Source organism: Lissotriton vulgaris, chromosome 10 (genome assembly GCF_964263255.1).
Source record: "Lissotriton vulgaris chromosome 10, aLisVul1.2, whole genome shotgun sequence".
Classification (NCBI taxonomy): Eukaryota; Metazoa; Chordata; class Amphibia; order Caudata; family Salamandridae; genus Lissotriton; species Lissotriton vulgaris.
In genome coordinates, this window is record NC_141698.1 from 416,240,201 (window position 1) to 416,267,097 (window position 26,897).

General features: G+C 49.4%; 1 protein-coding gene across 1 annotated transcript in view; it reads left to right on the forward strand.

The window, feature by feature from the left end:
- The window catches only part of CCDC78 (coiled-coil domain containing 78), a 379,499-nt gene that overhangs the window by 266,215 nt on the left and 86,387 nt on the right, over window positions 1–26,897 (forward strand). Inside the window, exon 15 of the mRNA XM_086941249.1 lies at window positions 20,046–20,171. Within this exon, the coding sequence (XP_086797375.1) occupies window positions 20,046–20,171 (126 nt within the window). The remainder of the gene's footprint in view (window positions 1–20,045; window positions 20,172–26,897) is intronic.

Here is a 26,897-nt window from a genome sequence, read left to right on the forward strand (position 1 = left end):
TAGATATTGTGGTCTTTTTCAAACATGCCACTTAACTCGCCTGCAGTTTCCCTCCTGCTCTTTATTTTTTTAGGCATTTATACAGGTATTGATTGGGTTGGTGGTCCCTAATAGAATGTTCTAAAGAATCAATATTTCAAGCCAAATGGCAATTTAATTAAAAAAAAATACAATAACATATGAACGACGAACAGTTTACCAATGACACATGTGCTCGGTTTTATACATGTCTTATGAAAGTGATCAATGTGCATATCAAATAACAAAGAACAACACTGCCCGTTAACATTCAATATACAAAGTTATGGGTCTGCGTGCAAGTTGGCAACATTTCAAACCTATAGCAAATGTAGAATCGTCATCAAGACTCAATCAATTATAGAGCTTGAGATTGAGAGAGCTGAAAAGGGAAAGAAAAACGAGATCAGAATCAGGTAAAACAGGGAAAGAGACACACAGAAGTGAAAGGGGAGTAAAAACTGTGTACTACTCACTTCCTGGGTGTAAAAAAACACTAACAGATTGAACAAGCATTTACAATGCAATGGTCTCGGCATCATTAAAGGAAGAGCTATTGGCATTGCTCATGACATTTCTTTTTTTTTCTTTAAATCATAAACAAATGACATTGTCATTTACATTGCCAATACACAGCGCTCTGCACTCAACAGCACACACCGCTCTGCACACTCACTCTGCATTCTGCGCTCACTCCTCTGCACACTCACTCTGCATTCTGCGCTCACTCCTCTGCGCTCGCAACTCTGCATTCTGCGCTCACTCCTCTGCGCTCGCAACTCTGCATTCTGCGCTCACTCCTCTGCGCTCGCAACTCTGCATTCTGCGCTCTCTGCATTCTGCGCTCACAACTCTGCGCTCACAACTCTGCGCTCACAACTCTGCGCTCACAACTCTGCGCTCACAACTCTGCGCTCACAACTCTGCGCTCACAACTCTGCGCTCACAACTCTGTGCTCACAACTCTGCGCTCACAACTCTGCGCTCACAACTCTGCGCTCACAACTCTGCGCTCACAACTCTGCGCTCACAACTCTGCGCTCACAACTCTGCGCTCACTACTCTGCGCTCACTACTCTGCACTCACTACTCTGCACTCACTACTCTGCACTCTGCACTCACTACTCTGCACTCTGCACTCACTACTCTGCACTCTGCACTCACTACTCTGCACTCTGCACTCGCTACTCTGCACTCTGCACTCGCTACTCTGCACTCTGCACTCGCTACTCTGCACTCTGCACTCGCTACTCTGCACTCTGCACTCACTACTCTGCACTCTGCACTCACTACTCTGCACTCTGCACTCACTACTCTGCACTCTGCACTCACTACTCTGCACTCTGCACTCACTACTCTGCACTCACTACTCTGCACTCTGCACTCACTACTCTGCACTCTGCACTCACTACTCTGCACTCTGCACTCACTACTCTGCACTCACTACTCTGCACTCACTACTCTGCACTCACTACTCTGCACTCACTACTCTGCACTCTGCACTCACTACTCTGCACTCTGCACTCACTATTCTGCACTCTGCACTCACTACTCTGCACTCTGCACTCACTACTCTGCACTCTGCACTCACTACTCTGCACTCTGCACTCACTACTCTGCACTCACTACTCTGCACTCACTACTCTGCACTCTGCACTCACTGCTCTGCACTCTGCACTCACTGCTCTGCACTCTGCACTCACTGCTCTGCACTCTGCACTCACTACTCTGCACTCACTAGTCTGCACTCACTACTCTGCACTCACTACTCTGCACTCACTACTCTGCACTCTGCACTCACTACTCTGCACTCTGCACTCACTACTCTGCACTCTGCACTCACTACTCTGCACTCTGCACTCACTACTCTGCACTCACTACTCTGCACTCACTACTCTGCACTCACTACTCTGCACTCACTACTCTGCACTCACTATTCTGCACTCTGCACTCACTATTCTGCACTCTGCACTCACTATTCTGCACTCTGCACTCACTACTCTGCACTCTGCACTCACTACTCTGCACTCTGCACTCACTACTCTGCACTCTGCACTCACTACTCTGCACTCTGCACTCACTACTCTGCACTCACTACTTTGCACTCTGCACTCACTACTTTGCACTCTGCACTCACTACTTTGCACTCTGCACTCACTACTCTGTACTCTGCACTCACTACTCTGCACTCACTACTCTGCACTCACTACTCTGCACTCTGCACTCACTACTCTGCACTCTGCACTCACTACTCCGCACACTGCACTCACTACTTTGCACTCTGCACTCACTACTTTGCACTCTGCACTCACTACTTTGCACTCTGCACTCACTACTTTGCAATCTGCACTCACTACTCTGCACTCACTACTCTGCACTCACTACTCTGCACTCACTACTCTGCACTCTGCACTCACTACTCTGCACTCTGCACTCTGCACTCACTACTCTGCACTCTGCACTCACTACTCTGCACCCTGCACTCACTACTCTGCACTCTCTGCACTCACTACTCTGCACTCACTACTCTGCACTCTGCACTCACTACTCTGCACTCTGCACTCACTACTCTGCACTCTGCACTCACTACTCTGCACTCTGCACTCACTACTCTGCACTCTGCACTCACTACTCTGCACTCTGCACTCACTACTTTGCACTCTGCACTCACTACTTTGCACTCTGCACTCACTACTTTGCACTCTGCACTCACTACTTTGCACTCTGCACTCACTACTCTGCACTCACTACTCTGCACTCACTACTCTGCACCCTGCACTCACTACTCTGCACTCTCTGCACTCACTACTCTGCACTCACTACTCTGCACTCTGCACTCACTACTCTGCACTCTGCACTCACTACTCTGCACTCTGCACTCACTACTCTGCACTCTGCACTCACTACTCTGCCCTCTGCACTCACTACTCTGCACTCTGCACTCTGCACTCACTACTCTGCACTCTGCACTCACTACTCTGCACTCTGCACTCTGCACTCACTACTCTGCACTCTGCACTCTGCACTCACTACTCTGCACTCTGCACTCTGCACTCACTACTCTGCACTCACTACTCTGCACTCACTACTCTGCACTCTGCACTCACTACTCTGCACTCTGCACTCACTACTCTGCACCCTGCACTCACTACTCTGCACACTCTGCACTCACTACTCTGCACTCACTACTCTGCACTCACTACTCTGCACTCACTACTCTGCACTCACTACTCTGCACTCACTACTCTGCACTCACTACTTTGCACTCACTACTTTGCACTCTGCACTCACTACTTTGCACTCTGCACTCACTACTTTGCACTCTGCACTCACTACTCTGCACTCTCTGCACTCACTACTCTGCACTCACTACTCTGCACTCACTACTCTGCACTCACTACTCTGCACTCACTACTCTGCACTCTGCACTCACTACTCTGCACTCTGCACTCACTACTCTGCACTCACTACTCTGCACTCACTACTCTGCACTCACTACTCTGCACTCACTACTCTGCACTCTGCACTCACTACTCTGCACTCTGCACTCACTACTCTGCACTCTGCACTCACTACTCTGCACTCACTACTCTGCACTCACTACTCTGCACTCACTACTCTGCACTCACTACTCTGCACTCACTACTCTGCACTCACTACTCTGCACTCACTACTCTGCACTCTGCACTCACTACTCTGCACTCTGCACTCACTACTCTGCACTCTGCACTCACTACTCTGCACTCACTACTCTGCACTCTGCACTCACTACTTTGCACTCACTACTCTGCACTCACTACTCTGCACTCACTACTCTTCACTCACTACTCACTACTCTTCACTTTGCACTCACTACTCTGCACTCTGCACTCACTACTCTGCACTCTGCACTCACTACTCTGCACTCTGCACTCTGCACTCACTACTCTGCACTCTGCACTCACTACTCTGCACTCACTACTCTGCACTCTGCACTCACTACTTTGCACTCACTACTCTGCACTCACTACTCTGCACTCACTACTCTGCACTCACTTCTCTGCACTCACTACTCACTACTCTTCACTCACTACTCACTACTCTTCACTTTGCACTCACTACTCAGCACTCTGCACTCACTACTCTGCACTCTGCACTCACTACTCTGCACTCACTACTCTGCACTCACTACTCACTACTCTTCACTCACTACTCACTACTCTTCACTTTGCACTCACTACTCTGCACTCTGCACTCTGCACTCACTACTCTGCACTCTGCACTCACTACTCTGCACTCTGCACTCACTACTCTGCACTCTGCACTCACTACTCTGCACTCTGCACTCACTACTCTGCACTCACTACTCTGCACTCTGCACTCACTACTCTGCACTCTGCACTCACTACTCTGCACTCTGCACTCACTACTCTGCACCCTGCACTCACTACTCTGCACTCTCTGCACTCACTACTCTGCGCTCACTACTCTGCACTCACTACTCTGCACTCACTACTCTGCACTCTCTGCACTCACTACCCTGCACTCTGCACTCACTACTCTGCACTCTGCACTCTGCACTCACTACTCTGCACTCTGCACTCTGCACTCACTACTCTGCACTCTGCACTCTGCACTCACTACTCTGCACTCTGCACTCTGCACTCACTACTCTGCACTCTGCACTCTGCACTCACTACTCTGCACTCTGCACTCTGCACTCACTACTCTGCACTCCGCACTCTGCACTCACTACTCTGCACTCTGCACTCACTACTCTGCACTCACTACTCTGCACTCACTACTCTGCACTCACTACTCTGCACTCACTACTCTGCACTCACTACTCTGCACTCACTACTTTGCACTCACTACTCTGCACTCTCTGCACTCACTACTCTGCACTCACTACTCTGCACTCACTACTCTGCACTCTCTGCACTCACTACTCTGCACTCACTACTCTGCACTCACTACTCTGCACTCACTACTCTGCACTCTGCACTCTGCACTCACTACTCTGCACTCTGCACTCACTACTCTGCACTCTGCACTCTGCACTCACTACTCTGCACTCCGCACTCTGCACTCACTACTCTGCACTCTGCACTCACTACTCTGCACTCTGCACTCACTACTCTGCACTCACTACTCTGCACTCACTACTCTGCACTCACTACTCTGCACTCACTACTCTGCACTCTGCACTCCCTACTCTGCACTCTGCACTCACTACTCTGCACTCTGCACTCACTACTCTCCACTCTGCACTCACCACTCTCCACTCTGCACTCACTACTCTGCACTCTGCACTCACTACTCTGCACGCACTACTCTGCACTCACTACTCTGCACTCACTACTCTGCACTCACTACTCTGCACTCTGCACTCACTACTCTGCACTCTGCACTCACTACTCTGCACTCTGCACTCACTACTCTGCACTCACTACTCTGCACTCACTACTCTGCACTCACTACTCTGCACTCACTACCCTGCACTCACTACCCTGCACTAACTACCCTGCACTCACTACCCTGCACTCACTACCCTGCACTCACTACTCTGCACACTCACTACTCTGCACACTCACTACTCTGCACACTCACTACTCTGCACACTCACTACTCTGCACTCTGCACACTCACTCTGCACACTCACTCTGCACTCACTACTTCGCACTCTGCGCACTCTGCACTCACACTCACCTTCTGCCTCACAGAGGGATGAAGTGAACGCCGTTCTACTGGGCAGACCTGGGGTCGGGCGGGAGGGTCACCAGGGGCGCGCACGGCTTATAGAGCTATACCGATCAACACAATATTCTCCGGAGTGCCATCCATCTACCGCAGTAGCAGAAATTAGTTTGAAAGCATTGTCGAAGAATGCCAAAAAGCGCCTCATTTAGAAGCGATGAACAGAATTCAATTTTTAGAGCTCCCATGATGTGAAAACAATTTACAATGTACTGTGAACAAACTATTTACGAAGATAAAATATTAGTGAGATAGGTAGTAATCCTTATGCATATTGCCAGATAAGCAGGTGCACCAATGGTCCTCTACACTGGAAAGTCATTTTGAGGATGTAAACACTTCTCAGAAGACAATCTCCTTGACTACAGCGGACCTGCAACAGTGTGCAAAATGTCATGACATTTTGTGTTTACGTACTCTGCTGTATAGATATTTATTGCCCTAATTTTTTTTCAGTATTAGAGGATATCTTTGAAAATACAAGCCTATTATGAAAGTGGATAGAAATGATTATGATCATCGTGGCTAACACAAAGGTGCAGTGAGGAAAGTGAGTGGCAGATATCGCCACCTCATGGTAACTGAGTATAGTGGGTCCAGTGATAGCTTGCACAGCCACGTTCTTTCACTCCGTGTCCAGACTTTGACACTGTGGAATGGGGTTCAAGTCCCAGCGTCGGCTCTCCCAGAGATTACAAAAAAACATGCTGATCGAAAGAAATAAAATTAAACAATACCGATTGGGGTGACGAGGATAAATCCATGTGCAGTGCACTGCCCCCTTGCCTTGTAGACACCGCAGCCCAAGAAAACATGATTGACGGAGCAAAACGGTGGTCTAATTGTCCATAGCCAAAGTATATAACAAGCTGAGGATCAACAAACGTGAAAACAGCGTGGTGGGCGCGCACGTGACGCAGCGTGGGCGTGCACATCAGCTGAAGGATCGCCGGAGAAGACACGAGTTTGCCTGCTGCCATGACTGACCAACTGCAGAGGGAAAGAGCCCGGTGAGTGTGGGTAGAGGGGGGGCGGCAGAGAGGGAGTGGGCAGAGAGGGATGGGGTGTGTGTGTGCGTGCGTGTGTGCGTGTGTCTGTTTCTGTGTGTGCACGGCCATGCCTGCCTGTGTGTGTGCGCGTTCACGGACCCTGGTCGGCGTGTTCACAGCTCTAGGTCCCTTCAGAGCGAACTCCATAACAATAGGTCTCGATGCCGAGACCTAAATACGACGAAAAATGGTTGTGAAAACTAGTTGGACAACTGAAAAGATGGCGGTGAAGGAAAAAACATTGTGGCTCACAAAAATAGGAAGAAGATGGCATGAGTGCCAATGGAGTGAGAACAGCCGAGGCATGGTGGATATAACGATTGAAGGAACCAGTTGATTGAGTCCTGCAGATTATGTGATTTTATAACTGCTTGTTGGCAGAATTACAATTTATGTTAAGGCAATGGTTGAAAAGTTCCCATATGTAGGCTTAACTGCCAGAGTTTTCTCACTCAAAGTGTCTGCATCCGCTACAGAAGGAGACACAATATTTACCCGAGAAAGACAAAAAAGTGAAGGATGGACTGCTTGAATTAATCTTTGCCCTTGGTAATAGCTCTGCCCTACATTCCAGTCCGTTGTTTGTTTGTTCACGCTGCCTCTGCAGACAGGAGCTGTTAGACGGACCGGGAGGGTCGGCCGAGTATAAGGGGAGAGGTCTCCAGGGAGAGCCGTCTCCAGCGATCGTACAGACAAGTAACTTCCCCCCCACAGACGGACACCACACAAGGATAAAGTTAAACGGTACTTTATCAGCAATTCTTCGAGTACGGTTAAATGATACAAGGAGGTCTGGACTCAGGGGTCCCCTCGGTTCAGGTCTCTGGTGGGGAAAAGGGGTAGCGGGACAGTCTTGTTACCAATTGGGTAGATGGATAGCTCTCAATCCTCGAGCTCGGCGTTCTAGATGATCGGGCCGCGGCGGAGCCAGCAGGTCCCGAGTTGGTTGAAGGTAGCGACGGTCCGCGGCGGAGCCAGCAGGTCCCGATGAAGATGGTGGTACAAACGGTCCGCGGCCACGCCAGCAGGTCCCGACGACGATGAAGGTTCACGGAGGTTACGGCAACGCCAGCAGGCAGGACGATAGTTCACAAGGAGGGACTACGGCAGCGCCAGTAGTCCGTCAAGGATGAGTTCTTCTCTGCGTCTCTCGACTCCAGGATACAACTGCCTTCCTGCTCTGGAGCTGCCCCAGTTATAGGGCTGGTGCCCTTTGATGTCCGGACCCTCGCACTTGGAGGTCGGGGGGTCCAGGATGAGGGAGTCCAGACACCCAGCAGGGGGGTGGAGCCAGCGCCCGGGGAGGCTGGGGGCGAGCGGTACCTGGCGGGGGAGAGCCATCGACACCTCTTTCTCCCATTGACCTGCCAAGTAGTCCGCTCACCTCCTGGGTGGATGGTGGTGCCGGGATGTCTGAGGCCTGGCCAGGCCCAGGGTTAGGGTCGATCGGAGGCCACGCGGCCTCGTGGTGCAGTGTCCAAGATGGCGCCCAGGTCGGGCGCGCGGGCCAGTAGTGGATCGGGCCCACGAGGTCGATATGTTCAGAGGCAGGGGTCCCGGAGGGGACGGAAAACGTGAAGTGGTGGTGTGTAACACTTGAGGGACCGGGCTCGGGCCTGGTCGGCAGAGGGGGAGCGGGCCCTTCATGTGGCCTGTCCAACATGCGTCCCCCCCAGCTGAAGGCGGGGAGAGTCACCCATCCTCTTGGAGACTCTCCTCGTCGAGGCGGAAAAAGCGTGACAGGCCATCCGCGTTGGCGTGATCTTGCCCAGGTCGATGTTCCACAGTGAAGTCCATCCCCTGTAGGGAGATGGACCAACGTAGTAGTTTTGGGTTCTCCCCCCGCATCTGCATCAGCCACTGCAGGGGTCGATGATCGGTCTGTACCCGAAAGTGTGTGCCAAAGAGATAGGGCCGGAGCTTTTTGAGGGCCCATACCACGGCGAAGGCCTCCCTCTCGATGGTGCTCCAGCGTTGTTCTCGAGGAAGGAGTCGCCTGCTGATGAAGGCCACTGGCTGATCAAGGCCTTCGGGGTTCAATTGAGACAGGACCGCCCCAATGCCGTGGTCGGAGGCATCCGTCTGGACGACGAATTCCCGGCTGTAGTCGGGGGCCTGGAGCACAGGGGCGGAGCACATGGCGGCCTTCAGTTGTTCGAAGGCTGTTTGACAATCTGGGGTCCAGTTGACCTTCTTTGGTTGATTTTTGGACGTGAGTTCTGTGAGGGGCCCCACTATGGTGCCATAGTCCTTCACGAACCGTCGGTAATAGCCCGTGAGTCCCAGAAAGGCGCGTACCTCGGTCTGGGTGATGGGGGGCTGCCAGGACTGGATGGCGGCGATCTTGAGCTGCAGAGGGGCCACCAGGCCGCTTCCCACCTGGTGTCCGAGGTAGGTCACGGACCCCTGACCAATCTGGCATTTGCTGGCCTTGATCGTGAGGCCAGCTCGCTGAAGGGCCTGTAGCACCTCTCGGAGGTGGTGGAGGTGGTCGGACCAGTGGTGGCTGTATACAGCGATGTCGTCTAGGTAGGCGGCACTGAATCCTTCGAGTCCGGCCAAGACCTGATTAACGAGTCGCTGAAACGTTGCTGGGGCATTCTTCATGCCGAAGGGCATGACCTTGAAATGATAATGGCCGTCAGGAGTGGAAAACGCAGATCGTTCTTGGGCCCGGGGTGTGAGGCCGATCTGCCAGTAGCCCGCCGTCAGGTCGAAAATGCTGAGGTAGCGGGCAGCTCCCATGCGGTCGATTAGTTCGTCTGCCCGGGGGATGGGATGTGCGTCCGTTCTGGTGACCGCATTCAAGCCCCGGTAGTCGACGCAGAACCGGAGTTCCGGTGTGGTGCCGGGAGTGGCTGCTTTGGGGACCAGTACTACTGGGCTGGCCCAGGGGCTGTCTGAGGGCTCAATGACCCCGAGCGTGAGCATCTTGGTTACTTCTTCTTGGATGCAGGCCCGTACCCGATCTGGTACGCGGTAGGCCCGGTGGCGGATAGGGGGGCTGTCCCCCGTGTCCACGTCGTGCACACACCAGGAGGTGACACCCGGGGTGAGGGAAAACAGGCTGGCGAACTGCAACAGAAGGTCTCGACATTCTTGGCGTTGTTCCAGGGTGAGGGCCTCCGAGAGTCGGACCCCGTCCACGGAGCCGTCTTTCTCCCGAGTCCGTAGGAGGTCAGGGAGGGGTTCGGAGTCTTCTTCGGCTCCATTGTCTGTGGCCATCAGGAGGCTGAGTTCTGAACGCACGAAATGGGGTTTCAGTCTATTAGCGTGGAGGACCCGGAGGGGGTTCCGTGAAGATTCCATGTCGATGAGATAGGTGACAGGGCCCTTGCGCTCGACTACTTTGAAGGGCCCCATCCACTTGTCTTGCAGGGCGCATGGTTCGGTGGGGGACATCACCCATACTTGTTGGCCGGGTTCAAATTCGATGGAGGAGGCATTTTGGTCATACCACTTTTTCATGTCCTCTTGACTGGCCTCCAAGTTTGCTTTCGCCAGCTCTCTGAACCGTCGGGTCTGGTTGCGGAGGGTTAGGAGGTATTTGAAGACATCTGGAGGGTTCTTTAGAGGGGGCATTTCCCAGCCTTCCTTGACTAGGCTGAGCGGCCCCCGTACGGGGTGTCCATACAACAGTTCAAACGGGCTGAAGCCGAGGGACTTCTGGGGGACCTCTCGATATGCGAAGAGGAGGCACGGCAGTAGCACATCCCACTGGCGACGGAGGGACTCTTCCAACCCCCCAATCATCCCTTTGAGCGTGCGGTTGAACCGCTCAACGAGTCCGTTTCCTAGAGGGTGATAGGGGGTCGTGAATCGGTAGGTGACCCCACACTGTTGCCAGAGGGACTTCATATATTTTGAAATAAAGTTCGTGCCTCTGTCGCTGACGACTTCTCGGGGGAAGCCCACACGGGAGAAGATCCCCATCAGGGCCCGGCCGACTACCGGGGCTGTCACAGTTCGCAGGGGAACAGCCTCGGGGTAGCGGGTGGCGTGGTCCACCAGTACCAGGATGAACCGATGTCCTTGTGCTGTACGGGGGTCCAGGGGCCCCACAATGTCTATCCCGACCCTCTCGAACGGGGTGGTGACCACTGGGAATGGTTGCAGGGGGGCTTTTAGTTTGCGGCCGCTCTTTCCACTGGCTTGGCACGTGGGGCAAGATCGGCAATGCTGGAGTACATCATTCCTCATTTTAGGCCAGAAGAAGTGGGTCACTAGGCGGCTGTAAGTTTTATCCTGACCCAGGTGTCCAGCCAGGGGGACATCGTGGGCCAGATTTAGCAAGAAGTCTCTAAAACGGAGGGGCACCACTAGCACTCGACTGGCCCCCAACTCCGCGATCCTTTGTTCACTGTATAGCAGATCATTGTCCCAATAGACCCAATGTGTTCCGGAGGTATCCCCTGCGCTCTGGGCGAGGGCTTGTTGGCGGAGTCCCTCGAGGGAGGGACAGGTCTTCTGCTCTTGGCGAAACTGCTCCTGTGTGGGCCCCCCTTCTTGATGCCACTGGTCGAGGCCAGAGAGGTCCGGAGGTTGAGCTGGTTCTGGGGGGACGGCACGGTCGGTGTCTTCGACTGGAGCGACCGGGGGAGGAGGCGTCGGCCATTCAGGTTCCTCGGGTCGGGGATTGGCACGGGCGGCCATGGACCGGGTGGTGACGCACGCCCAGTCCGGGATGCCTAACATCCCCAGGTGTTCTCTTCGTTCTACGGCTGCCCACGGAGAGCTTTCAAGGTCATTCCCCAGGAGGCAGTCTACGGGGGCATCATCTCGAACCGTCACCTTCAACATGCCGGAGACCCCTCCCCATTCGAAAGGGACGCAGGCCATCCGACACAGACTCTCCGAGTTATCGGCTGAACGGACGGGGCAGAGAATGTTTGGTAGGAACTGTTCTGGGGTCACCAGGTGACAGCGGACGGCTGTTACACTGGCCCCGGTGTCACGGAGGGCTTCGGCCCGGCGTCCATTGATGCTCACCCATTGGCTGTACTTCCGGGTATTAGCGGGTAGGGGGACCCGCGGGACCATGTCTTTCCCCCCTAAGCAGGCTAGAGCCATGGCGGCTGGCTCCCATTCTTGATGTTCTTGCTCATATTCTTCTTGTTCCTCGGAGATCTGTTCTTCCCCCAGGGCAGCCGCAGCCACCTGGCGGGGTCTCGGGCTCTGGTTCTGTGGGCAATTTGGGTCGTTTGCGTAGTGGCCGACTCGCTGGCATCGATGACACGTGACATTGGCCCTATATCCTGGTCGTGCCGGGGTGCTGCCCCGGTTGGCCGGGGGAGTGGTGCTGGCAGCGGGGGCGGCCGGAGTGCTGTCTCTTCCTCTTCCTTGGCCCCCTCCTCCTCCTCCTCGGGGACGGTGCTGACCGTGGTGGTTTCGGTTCTGCTCATAGGACCCATTCCGGCCCACTCTGGTGATTTCCCACCGGTCGGCTTCGGCTGCGAGCTGCCGTGGATCAGTCAATTTGTTGTCGAGGAGGTGCTGCCGGAGCTCGATGAAGCAATTGTTTGACAGATGCTCCCACACCATGAGATTGAAGAGCTGTTCGTAAGTTGTGACATTGCTTCCTTTGATCCAACCCTCGAAGGCTCTGCTGAAATAGTTAACGTACTCCACCCAAGTTGTACCCGGGATGCGGGTGCAGTCTCTGAACCTCTGGCGGTACATCTCGGGTGTGAGCCCATAGCGGGTGAGGAGGGCTGCTTTCATGTGGTCATAGGAGGTCATCAGATGGTCCGGGAGCTGTAGCAGGGCATCGCGGCCCTCATTGAGGAATCTCCCCCATAGACCGGCTCCCCAGTCGCTTCGATCGATCCGGTGGGAGGTCATAGCTATTTCATAGGCCTTGAACCATTGTTGGATGTCGTCCTCTCGGAAGTATTCTCGAACGACATCCTTGGGGATGTGTACCTTCTTATCTGTTGCTCCCGGGGTGCGGGGTTGCTCGGTCGCCCCTGATTCCTTGTTCTGCTTGCGTAAGTCTATCTCAGCTAATTTGCGCTCATGTTCATATGCCAGTCTTTTTTCCTCGAGCTCTCTTTGTCTCTGTTTTTCCTCTCTTTCCTCTCGGAGCCTCAGATGTTCTAAGTTCAGTTTCTGTTCGGCCAACTTGAGTTCACCATCCATTTTGAGCCGGGCCATTTCTAGTTCATGTAGTCTTGTTCTTTCTCGTTCCTGGATCTCGTCTTGCGAGAGGCCCGTTCTTCGCTCCTCGGGAGCCGCGGTGTCTTTTTCTACTGCTGCGATATTTTGGTCCGGGGGTCTGACGGCCCCGGTTTCTGCCCAGGACTCCAGGGCCTGTTTGAAATCATCTTTGGTACTTAGACCGGTGGTAGCGATACCTAGTTCGATGCAGAATTGTTTTAATTCACGATGGCTGTATTCTTCCAATTTCTCCATCTGAAATTTCTCTGTGGATCCGCTTTCTTTGGTCGTCATCGTGATTTCGTCGTGGGGTGAGCTACTCTCTGTACGATTATGCGGTGATTCGGATCGCGCCGCTGGCCACCAATGTTAGACGGACCGGGAGGGTCGGCCGAGTATAAGGGGAGAGGTCTCCAGGGAGAGCCGTCTCCAGCGATCGTACAGACAAGTAACTTCCCCCCCACAGACGGACACCACACAAGGATAAGGTTAAACGGTACTTTATCAGCAATTCTTCGAGTACGGTTAAATGATACAAGGAGGTCTGGACTCAGGGGTCCCCTCGGTTCAGGTCTCTGGTGGGGAAAAGGGGTAGCGGGACAGTCTTGTTACCAATTGGGTAGATGGATAGCTCTCAATCCTCGAGCTCGGCGTTCTAGATGATCGGGCCGCGGCGGAGCCAGCAGGTCCCGAGTTGGTTGAAGGTAGCGACGGTCCGCGGCGGAGCCAGCAGGTCCCGATGAAGATGGTGGTACAAACGGTCCGCGGCCACGCCAGCAGGTCCCGACGACGATGAAGGTTCACGGAGGTTACGGCAACGCCAGCAGGCAGGACGATAGTTCACAAGGAGGGACTACGGCAGCGCCAGTAGTCCGTCAAGGATGAGTTCTTCTCTGCGTCTCTCGACTCCAGGATACAACTGCCTTCCTGCTCTGGAGCTGCCCCAGTTATAGGGCTGGTGCCCTTTGATGTCCGGACCCTCGCACTTGGAGGTCGGGGGGTCCAGGATGAGGGAGTCCAGACACCCAGCAGGGGGGTGGAGCCAGCGCCCGGGGAGGCTGGGGGCGAGCGGTACCTGGCGGGGGAGAGCCATCGACACCTCTTTCTCCCATTGACCTGCCAAGTAGTTCGCTCACCTCCTGGGTGGATGGTGGTGCCGGGATGTCTGAGGTCTGGCCAGGCCCAGGGTTAGGGTCGATCGGAGGCCACGCGGCCTCGTGGTGCAGTGTCCAAGATGGCGCCCAGGTCGGGCGCGCGGGCCAGTAGTGGATCGGGCCCACGAGGTCGATATGTTCAGAGGCAGGGGTCCCGGAGGGGACGGAAAACGTGAAGTGGTGGTGTGTAACACTTGAGGGACCGGGCTCGGGCCTGGTCGGCAGAGGGGGAGCGGGCCCTTCATGTGGCCTGTCCAACAGGAGCCAACTATATGCAGATAAAGGACAGTCCAGCACAAACTGCAGGCTACGTCTCCCCTTTAGGGGAACACATGTAACCCTAATTTATTTCAGTCTGCTCGGGCCGCATCAGTGAGGTGTTGCTTGTGTCCTGTGCGCCTGTTGCTATATTTAATATTGCACACTGACTTCACTTGCAGTCCACATTTTGTGTAGCCCTGGTCTTTACTTACAGAAACATGAAGAGGGTGAGAGGAGGTGGCCTAACGGCTAGGGCGGTCGACTTCGAATCTGGGGAACTGGGTTCGAGACTCAGCAATGACACTGAACATCCTGTGATTCTTAATCTCCCCGTGCCTAACAAAAATGAATGTGTCCTCATGTAATGCAACTGGTGCTATGTAAAGCGCTCTGATACCCGATTCGGGTCAAGTTCGAACTATATAAAATTCTGTAAAATAAATAAATAAAAAAGGAAAACTCCTTAAAGTGACACACTTGCTCCCAAGATGCAGAATGTTAAATTATGGCAATGATTGCAAATTGTCACCCAAAGGGATAGAAGGGACCAGTACAGTGATTGTATAGTGAGTACATCAAAGGTAATTAAGGATATCAGTGTCAGGACTCTGTGAAATGGAGGCTGATGCCAACCATGTGCTCCCTCGTGAGTCTAACTACAAGTATTCAATAGAACGAGGACTGATTGTGAGATCTCTGAGGGAAACCGGGAAGAAAGATAAGGGAAGCGAGAAACACTGGAATGGCCCCTCTGAGTCCTCATGACTGTAACCCTCACTAGGTAGACTCCACCACCTATTGCGAGACATAGAATATTATTCTGTGCACACATCTATTATAAGGCTTACTGTAGGTTTATTACAAGTAATTATAGGATTCACCACTGTAAGCTAAAGGAAAAGCATCACCCACAGCATGAGTAAACACTCCAGCAGCAGACACAGATTTGAGGAGCACAATAGCAGCAGGCTTCAAGGAATGGGTTTGTAACAGTAGTAAACTGAAGCAAAGAGGTACAGAGCTCAAGCAAGATATCATCAAGGGGAAACTGAAGGGAGCGATAAAAACAGCAAAGGTGCAACCAAAGTGAAGCCTGGGTGCGAACTGGCATGAGGGCAAAGAAACCCAACATAAAGAACAGTCGCCTGATGAGTCGTTCTCTGTAGCACTGTCTTAAATGCTGCAACTTGACCTGGAAGTACTCAGAAGCCATCTCGAATTGGGAAGTCATTGGAATTTCTGATGGAACAGTGACCCTGATGGAATGGGAAGATGTTAACATTGCTGGCATCTCTAACGTTGAGCTATGTAATTCCACCGTCCAGATGTCCACGTCTTATGCTTATAGAGTCTGGTATGTCCCAAAGACCGCTACCCTTAAAATCAGCTCCTAACAATTTCCAGTGACCTTTTGTTGGCCTATTTTTACCTACCAACAGACCTGGCATTGTGAGAATGTAAGTGCAATGGGTAACTGCTTGCAACTATGAGAGATCAGGGGTGTGTTCCACTTTCACCCTCATGCTGCCTCTCCTTCTCAACCATAAGTGATAAAAAAGCAATATCTTTAACTCTTTTGTAAAAGTTAGGATCTGTTTTTCTTCGTATAACAGATCCTAACTTTTACAAAAGAGTTAAATTTAAGACTGCACGAGATATAGTAGGAATATGGAAGGATATACTCACTCACTGTAAAACCACTATATTTCATTCACAATTAATATTATGGGAAAACCCCGGGCTGCCTAGTATATTTAGCGACGGGGTATTCCGCAGATGGCATTTGAAGGGTATTATGTTTCTGGGCGATTTATATAATTCTCAAGGCATGCTGGATTTTTCTACTTTAAAACAACTATATGGATTACCTGATACGCATAGATTCAAATATATGCAAATATATGACTTTTTAATACGGAAGAATAGAATCAACACCCTGGCGAGCGGGGGCATTTGGGAACTTGTAAATTCTAAAAAAGAAAAATCAATAATTAGCTCGGCATATAAATTCTTCATAGGTCTAAGATCGGACGATAATGATACACTAGCTAATAAATGGAATCTAAAACTCGGAACTAATATAACAGGAAAACAAATAAGTAAATCCTATACTAATATTCATGATCATGTAAGATCATCTAATCTGCGATTACAACAATATAGAACTGTATACATGTTATATTATACCCCAGAAAGACTTTCTAAATGGTCTCCGAATAACACCATGAGAGAAAAAACTAAATGTCCGAAATGTGATGAGCACGCGGCAGACCTAGTCCATATGCTGTTCTCATGCCCGAAATTAGAGAAATTCTGGGAAGAAGTGGGAAAGGTCCTAAATACAAAAAATATTCTTAGCTCACCAATAACTGCACCCATGGTAATGATAGGCCCTCATCTGTCAAATCAACCACATTACATATTATTATCAATCTTATTCTCTTGTGCCAAATTAACTTTAGCCAGGGCCTGGATCAATCCCAACCCACCCAGCGTTCTGGAATGGTGGTACCTGGTTAACGAAATAAAAATTATGGAATGTACGCTGGCAGAACTCAGGGGAATCCGGTCACTAAATAAGTATGAGAAAATCTGGGGGAATTTAGAAATGAACTAATATACCAAAGACTTTTTTTTTTGTTTATCAGTCTTCTTTCTTATATGATATTATGTCAAATCAATGTTTGAAAAAGTGAAATGATTGATTAATTTATGTTTAATTGTATATTTACTTGATGAATGGAAACTATGTCGAATGTTTTGTCGTTTTAGTACCAGGTGAAAATAAAAATATATATAAAAAAAAAAAAAGCAATATCTCTGGTCTGTGTTCGAATCCAGCCAGCCACCTCACCTGCAGAATAAGATGAGAATAGACTTCTGTCTCCTACAGAACATGATAAAGCACACTCTGAACCTCCTCTCTCCATGTCTAACAAAGTTAAAGAAGGCTGGCAATCTAGAACGAGATCTAATGAGGAGCTGCTCTGCTGTAAATCAAGACCAAACAGGCTCACTTCCACTGTGAAACAGGATTAAATCATGGTTACTTCTCTTCCCAAAGCAGGCTTTCTTAACCATAAACCCCCACTTAAGCAAACCCACATCACCCTCACAAACATACAATAGCCTCCTCTTCTCTATTCCCAAGGGATGAAGCTCTTGCTGCTCCAATAAACATTAACTCTCTAATGTAGAACATATCTGGACCTCAAAGCATCCCATCTACCCTAAAGAACATCATCATACTAAACTCCTATTGCCATTCATAACACTGCCAAATGAAGCTCCTATCCACCAGCAGAACACCATCAAAGTGATTCCACATTTATATTGAACACCACCAAAACCATCTCCTAAGGACTACAACTAAAACAGAAACAGCCCCTGCATAGAAGCCCTCCAATGAAGGATCTCCTCCCCCACAGAGAACCAATAAAGTGGATTGCCTTATAAAAAATACCCAAGGTGAAATACTAATAGAGTTCCTTTCGCTATAGGACACCAGCAAAATAGACTGTCTTACCCTTCCATATAGAATGCCACAAAGAATTCCTCTCGCACTATCTAGCAACAAAGATCCTCAGTTTACAGTGACTGGACTTCCTTCTTTCCGTCTTACCCGAAAGTTCTTGGTTTTCACACACCCACATCATGAAGAATATACATTGAATGGTGGTGGCAGACTAGATCCATCAAATTTACAATAGATGCAACTAAGTGTCAACACACTTGTGATGCTGAAATATATGAGTAGTCAGACTTTTCGTTGACCATAAATTTATGTTGCACAGGGGAGATGCAGGAGGGATTCCATTGCCTACTCCTCGTTCCTCGGCTCAGTGGCACAACTAAAGACTTAAAGAGAAACTGCACCTTAAATTTGAAATAATGGTTAAAGGGACTTGGCTTGATACCCCACTGTAAATAGGTCTTTTGATATAAATCCAAAATGTATTGGGTGACAGCTATGCTGAATGTGACAGGTGGAGCTCTGTTCCCATATTTGTGCTGAGCAGTAAGAATAACAGTATACACCTAATTGTTGTATCATGAGTTACAGTATCTCTTCTAGGACTAATACATAACCATGGTTGCACTTGGATGCAGTCTTTATTTTTTGTTCTTTTAATAGCATTCTCATGTTGATTATGTTACAAGATTCAGCCAATACATGTTCTGTCTCTTTTGGCGATTCTGCTGAGGGCTTTCTCAAGGCTTTCAGTCTCCCTTTAATGGAGTAAGAATCTTTCAGTCTCGAAGTGGCGCCGTGGGTCCAGGAATGACTACAAGGGCTATGAGCGGGAGAGGGGGAACAAGTTGGAAACTAGATCATGTATGTGCTACTGCGTGTGCAATGTTTATTGTTTGGTAAAATCATTAAAAATATTTATTTTTTAGAAAAGAATCTTTCAGTCTGTATGCAAAAAAGTTTTCAATGTGTGGTCTGCATGCTGCCTGTCAGTTGTATGTAAAGGGGCCTCTGTGGAAGGCATTCTAGTATTGTGCATGGTGATCAAGTCAAGCATTATTGTATCAGCAGTTATGCCATAACAATTAAAAACCTTCTCATCTAAAATACATATTGTGTTAAGACAATCTTAAAATATATTGAAACATAATACAACAAATGATTAAACCAATAGTCCTACTCTCTGATTATCCACATTAAACTGTCAGGCAGTGCAGACTATCTATCCATTCATCTCTGGCCAACTAATTTATCATACCTGTGCAGCACAAATATCATTTGAACAAAGGATAATAAAGTGGTGGTGCACAGTACACCTCCTACTGAATTTAATTTAATACATAGGTTCCTAAGGAATAAAAGGGTACATGAACCATGTGAAAAATTCAGCAACTGGACATCTAAAATATAGACACAGGCTTTTATTTTGATCGTCTAAGACAGTCAAGCTCTGCTTCAATAGCAAATCTTGACTACTGGCCGGATGCATGATGATCAGCGATATGCTCTTTTCATGTTATATTTTGCTGTACCTTGATGTCTAGTGATGTAAAAAACAAGCTCTTAACCATATGGGGTGCTGATGTGTATAGAAAGGTTGAGGGAGTGCAGTTAGGGTGTGTAGGGAGTACTTTAGTCTTTTCATACCATCTTCTGTTAAGAAACATGGTTCTTTTTAATGGTTTATGGGAAAGGACCAGGCTTTTTTCTCTCTTCCTGAATGCCAGTTGGTATTATATGTATTGTGTCCTTGTCCAGAGGGAAGTTCCAGAAATGTATTAACTTTATGGATGAGGTTGCACCGAATTGGGAATGGTCATCGAAGGTTCACTTTAGAGTGGCGAGCTCAATTTTTTGAGAATCTTTGGAGTAGCATTTAAAGCAAAGTTTGCCTCTTGGAATTTATGGCCCATCGGCAACAAGGGTGCCTTGAAGGCTGAGCTCCTCACTGTCATTAACCAGTGGACAGTTTGGGGGGCGGATGAGATCTGATCCTATAGACAAAGATATAGGAGTTGTCTTGCATTTTGGATTCTTTGTTGTATTTTGAGTAGTAGGAGCAGGGGCCCTAGGTACCACCAATTTGTGTAGTCTAAGCAAGACATGACCAGGGCGATGGTGGCCTGGAGCTTCTGACAAAAAACATAGATGGATATTCTTGTGTGGCACTCATTTCTGTCTCGCATTGTTTACCCACAGACCCTGCTGACATCACAGAGCCAGTTGAAAGAGCTTGAGTTGGAGAATTCACGTCTACAGCTGCAGCTGAAGGAGCTGAATGAAGAGTACCGATCCCGCCTTACCCGCTATATCCGTGACCTAGCGGTAAGTCTGTTCCTCCGCTTCACAAATCCTTTCGTGCACCCCCTGTCATATTGTTTTTTTTCTGATGGATACATCTACCTGTGAATTCTTCCCCTTTTGAATATGCCAATGCTCCAGCATTCCACAGAAACCTTTCTTTACTGCTCTCCCACATCTACCAGGACATCATAATGCCACGGCTCCGCATGCAACTCTGCGTAAAGTCATCGGAGCCATAATAAGCCCTCATCAGCGTGCTGATGTCAGTTCCCTTTTTTCCACTCCTTCGATGTATCATATTTTTTCTGGGCTCTCCATAGTACTAGAAGTTCCTGTGACATTTTCCCCAGAAAATAGAAACGTTGTTGTAGGGGAAGAATATTACTTCAGAGAGTCTGGATTTAAGCCTTGCAGGGAATGTGAGGGTCAAATGTCGATCACAAACCCTCACGACTGCTGTCTTTGGTGCTTAAGTTCAATCTACGACGTAGATGCCTGTTTATCTTGCCAGAAGATGAGCCACAAGGCGCTGAAAGAGAGGGAGGCAAAGCAGTTTATGGCCAAAGCAAGAAAGGAGAAGAGAGGGCGTCAGAGGTCTCATGAATGAATGAATGAATGAATCTATTTATAAAGCGCTACATTCACTCCAAGGAGCATCTTGGTGCTGTAAAACAGAGGATCAAAAACAAAAACAGGAGTGAAATTAGAGCATAAAAAGAATTAGACCGAGAGCTCCTATCTAGTGTCATATGAGGGAAAACACGGTACTGTCTGGGGCAGCGAACATCCAAGTTTTTAGGAGCTTCCTAAAGAGGCATTCTGATTTTGCTAGTCTCAGCTGTAATGGTAGACTGTTCCAGGCTCTTGTTCCTAGAACCGCTAAGGTTTTGCCTCCTTTTGTTTTCAGTCTGTAACTGGGAACAGCCAAATAGTTGTCCGATGAGGATCGCAGACGACGTTGTGTTGTGTATGGCCAGATTCTGGACCTGAGATAAGTCGGACCTAATGATTTTGCTGCTTTGTAAATGATTGTTAATACTTTAAACAGAATTCCAGTCTTGAAAGAATTAAGGCCACTGCGACTGTTTTTCTAGCATTTAAGGGTAATAGGTCCAGAAACTTCCTCAGGGTTTTTATAGTATGGAAGCACATTCCTGGCAATGCTAGTGCTTGGCTGTGAAATGATAGGGAATGGTCAAACTTGATCCCTAAGTTACGTGCAGTGTCTGCAGTATTCGGCGGTGGAACCATGTTTTCAGGCCACCATAAGCTAGGCACAAAAAGGTTTGCTTTCCCAAATAGCATAATTTCGTTTTTTTGGCTGTTACATTTTAGATGGTTAAAATTCATCCAATTCATGACAGCTGTTAGGCAGTGATAAAAAATTTCTTCAGATATTGAAGACTTTTTATCAAGGGTAAGGATGATCTGGGTGTCATTGGCGTAGGTAATAGCATCAACATCAAATGAATCTATCAGGCCAAGTAGTGGGGTCATATAAAGGTTAAAACGCATTGGGTTTAGGGAAGAGCCCTGGGGGACCCCCGATAGAAGCTGTTTTTCTATGGACTTGTGTTGACCAAGGGTAACTATGTTGCATCTATTTTCCAAAAAAGAGGAAAACCAGGCTAGCGCCTTATTAGTGACGCCACTTGTAAGAAGTCTGTTAAGTAAAATGGCGTGAGAGATTGTGTCAAACGCGGCCGACAAAACCAACAGAACCAGTACTGCATCCTTGCCCTGGTTTCATCCTCAGTCGGAGTCACCATCTCGCCACTTTTCAAAATCGTCCAAGAGAAAGCATAAGAAGAAGTGGCGTCATGGTTCCCTGGGCTGTTCTTCGAGGGATGATTCGCTGAAGGGCATGTCCCAGGGTTCGAGGGCTCATGAAGGCCAAGGTGAGGCGTCTCCATCTCTGTCTTCGGAGGTCGCTTCCAGTATCATCCTCAAGTCCAAGGGCCTTGACTCCACCAGGATGCCCTGATTCAAAGTTTGTTCCGAATCCAGTTTTGCCACAGTCTCAGCCTATGCCTCCTAAAAAGAAGTGGGAGTACCCGGTATTTCCGACTCCGAAGTCTGACCTGCTGAATTTTTTTAATGCTATGTATAGCATTTTCAGTAGGGTGATGGCTCCATCTGATACACCTGCGGGCCCCATGTGTCCACTCTCTTAATACTCAGGCGCCGAGAAGGGCTTCACCATCACCAGTGGAAGAGATTTGACGAGAGTCTCTGGCACTGGTTGAACCTCCGGTGTCGACTGGATCCGTGTCGGTGTCACACTGCTCCACTCCGGTGCCACTGACAGCTGCTGATCAGGTTGCTGAGTTTCCAGCGCTGGTGCCAACTCCAGTATTGCCTTCAACAGTAGTCAAACATAGGTCTTGGAGAGAGGCCCAAAGGCTTATTGAGGAGGAGCAGTATTTTTAAGAACAGAATTTGAAAATGAAGCGGGTGAAATAATATCTTTAGATAGAGTTTGAAGGCCTGGAGGTAGCAAGTGGTTTGAATTCCTCCCCAGAATGGGAGTGGCTGTCTTCAAAAACTATCCTACCACCTGAAGTCACAAAATATCACTCTGTGATTAAAAAGGCTGCTGAGATGCTGGAGTTCACTTTTCCTTCTACCAAACTTAAATATAATTTGCTTACAGAGGTTTTGCATTCTTCATCATCCTGTACTAAGCCCTTGCTGCCTTTCAATGAAGCTCTCCCTGAGCCAATTCTTGAGATCTGGAAGAAACCGGTAACATTGGCAGCAGTGCTCCTGGTGATCCGCCATTCTCGTCTTCTCATCCTACGCCTCAGAGTTTGGTGGTACAAGCTTGTTGTCCCGCGAAGCTAATGCCGGGATAATTTCTAATAACTCCTGCAGATAGGGAGTCCAAGAGAATGGAGCAGTCTGCAAAGAAAGTGTTTTTTTTCTGGTAGCATGGCTTTGAAGTCAACTAATGCAACCTGTTTGTTGGGGCCATACATCCATGCATTGATGAAATCAGACAAGACAGAGGTCCCTAAGTTTCCTGAAGATGTTATGGAACATATTTCAGAGTTGCTGAATGACACTCAAGAGGTTGCCTGTCAAGTTATTCAGTCGGGTTTGGATACCCCTGATTCAGTTGCCAGGCGATTGGATCTTAAGCTGTTACAAGGAGATCAGCTTGGTTAAGGGGGTCTGGCATCTGGCCATATGTGCAAGCAACTTTAATGGACTTGCCATTCGATGATTCATGGCTGATGGATAGCTGTGTTGTGCACCCGGTGTACTTTTAAACTTTTCATTGCTGATTAAAGCTTTGCGCGCTTGCGTGTGCAACAATGTCTGTAATTTTTAAAACGTCTTCATGCTGATTGAGAGCATTGTGCCTGCACTATCATTTTGTATCTTGGGAACCTACCTCCATCTTCCTCGCTCTTGACCCTGGTCCGCCCCGGCTGTGTGCCGTTTGAGCGGAGGGTCAGCCCACGAGCGACACTTCCTGCCTGGTCCTGCTCCACTTCCGCCCTGCCTCTCCACCGTGCAGGTCAGCGGTCTAGTGGCTCACGGTAACCAGATATATATGGCGACCTGGAACAAGCGCAGCGGACGAGCGCAGCGGGAGCGCCGACTTCGCGCCGAAGTCGCGCACAAGTCAAGCCCGTCTGCGGCCGTCCGCGGCCGACCGGGGCTAGGGGCACGTCACTCTGCCCATTTGCTCACCTACTCCCCGGCAGAACTTCTCAGCCTCCAGGGCCCTTGATTTTTAACTGCCGCCATCTGTTCCCGCATTTCTTCTTTTGGCTTGTCCCCCTCTCACGTTCCCCCCCCCCCCTCACTACATTCCCACCAATTCTCCTGGGGGTACTGTCAATCCTTCACCCATCAAAACTCTCTCAGCTTGTTATCTCAATACCCGGTCCGCCGTAGCTCACTCGCATGAGCTATCGGTGCTGCTGGATCTCCATGCCCCAGATATTCTGTTTCTCACAGAAACTTGGTTTCGCGATGACTCCCTCCCCGCCCTTCTGGCTACCCTACCAGCTTCATACTACGCCCTACGCTCAGATCGCCTTAACGGCAGGGCTGGGGGAGGTGTAGCGCTCATTGCCCGAGCGGACTTGCCTTTTCAAATTCTCTCTCTGCCCGATATTGCCACGACCGAGTACCTGGCCATTCGTACCACTTCCATTTCCCCTCCCCTCCTTACTCATCTACCGCCCTCCTCAATCGCCCTTATTGTTTCTCCCTACCTTTCTGGAAGTATTAGCCACGATCGCGGTTAACAACACTTCCATTCTGCTCTTGGGTGACTTCAACTTTTGGCCGTCCGACCCTGCAGAGTGCTATTCCTCTAAGGAATTTTCAGAAACCCTCCGATCTCTTAATTTCATACCCCACATCCACTCCCCTACCCACGCTAAAGGACATGTTCTAGACCAGATTTGGTCCCTGAACTGCCCTGTAAAATCTGTCTCTATCTCACCCTGCACCTGGTCGGACCATCATCTGATCCCTTTTGCCCTCCCCATATACCCCCCGGTCAAACCCCCACTTTCTAAAAACGTTTGGGTCCGGGCCTGGGGACGAGTAGACCCAGACAATCTCTCTGACCTACTCACCGCCTCCTACCCTTCATTACAGGGTTCATCTACTCTCTCCCAAGTCGCGTCCATCAACCAGTGGCTTACCTCTGGCTGCGACTCCATTGCAATACAACAAGAAGGTATAGGAGGGTCCGAGGGAAAGTTTAACGACCTCACAGGTAGTTACCCCCAGTACAACAGCCACAAGAACAAAAAGTACCTGTCGGTCGGATAACGCCGAGGTGCTAAGAAATAGTGCTGGAGAAAGGAATGCACAGAAGAAACAATACAACAACCAGATAAATCAAAAACTCATTTGACCATCAACATTTGCTGATTGAAGTCCTATCAGACCAACCAAACAAGGCGGGGCCTCATCATGTAGGACACTCAGGCCATGGTCAGTCTACAGATGCCCAGATGTAAATTGGCGATGTATGACTGAGTCACGGTCTGGACACCGCAAAAGTTAATATAGAAATGGTACTGATAGGTGCAGTGCAAACAAAGAATACATAAGTATAGTGCAGTGGCTAAAATGGCTGTCGAGGCAAACAAAGACCTTTATTAGTGCCTGCCTGGACGTCAGATTAAAAATAGTGTAATGACAGCGTAAAATAATCACTGTCCTGCTCGCTTGGTGGAAAACAAAAATAAGGCCAACATGTTTCTGCCGTATTGTGTCAGTACACCGGCATTCGTCAGGGCCAAGCTATCAAATGCTACTGCAGATCACACTACCTAATGTGTAGAGAAAATAAAAACGTGAATAAACTAAGAGTGGTCGGACACGACCATCCTACCGCATCTTCTAAATCTTGGCAGTGGATGCGAATGGACTTCCCTATGGTGAAAGAGTGAGAAAAAAACATCAATTGTATGAACACGTGGATTGATCACATAAGCTCTAAATACCACGTATCATTACAGTGCATCTCCAGCAATCATTCCAGCAACCTACGGCCGATCAAGCATAAACTTATGATGATCATTCTAGTGGCACGCGAAAAACATCACCACAAGCTACTACTGTGTAGAATTACATAATAAGTGAAGAAATTATTTAACACTTACCCATTAACTGTGGGAAGTACGCCTCACCTCACCCGGCAACTGCTCGGAAAGACAAGGCCCCGCTCTAGACGTGTAAACAAAGACAGTTCCTTGGTCAGATCACTGTCAATGTTGTAGTACACTGTACTGTCTACCTAACCCAATAATTTTCTGAATTGTCCAAACAAAGGATCCCGCCACGAGGGAGAAAGATGGTCACCTTAAGATGAGTCATTTAGGCAAAAATCCCAATGAGTCAAGCCACAAATCTAGTGACTACAGACACAATCCCTAGTGAGACCCATCTACTTGCAGAGTGTATAAACTCTATGAATATAGATAAAAGTTTAGCTGTAGATATACTAATAACATGCAGGTATACCTCCACTAAGGGATGTGCAACCCATGAGGATATATAAGTTGTTTCAGTTGTAAAAAAACGAAAACCAGGGAAAAATGAGCAGTATAGCTCCTCAACCCTATCAGTGTATCTCAAGTCAAACCATACTCAAGCACACATAGCCCAAGTCAGCGGAGTGCGCTAGAAATACCTGTTAGGTCACACGCAATCACTCACTACTAACCTGTCCGTCGGTACCTCACGGCGGGTTCACGAGCCGAAGGGGAGGCACCGACGGACAGTTCAGGGCCGGTATATATACCGGCACTAGCCGGTGTAATGCAGGGCAGCTGGACCACGTCCCGCTGTAGACGCGCCTGTGTGTAAACAAGACACTACCCTGCGCATGCGCGTCTGTGAGGCCGGTGATGGCGCGCATGCGTGGAAGCTTCAGTAATGATCGCCTCCCGCGCCACTACCCCTGCCGCACTCCGTCTCAGGACCGCGCATGCGCACACCACAGAGACTCAGAAAGCTGTATCTGCCCCGAATTCACCGCGCATCAAAGGCTCACGAGAGCCAGTCAAGCAAGCGCGACCTGGCTGTTACAGTTCAGATCACAGTTTAGAAGGCCAAAGCTAAAGTGAGTCACTAAGTATACACAATCTACCTGTGTATAGATCAATGTACCTCATGTTTAATGGATACACCCCGATCAGTAAGTGTGAACCTATGTTAAGCAAGGTCCCACCGGGCAAACCTCCTCCCCAGTAGACTCAAAGGGTAGCGAAC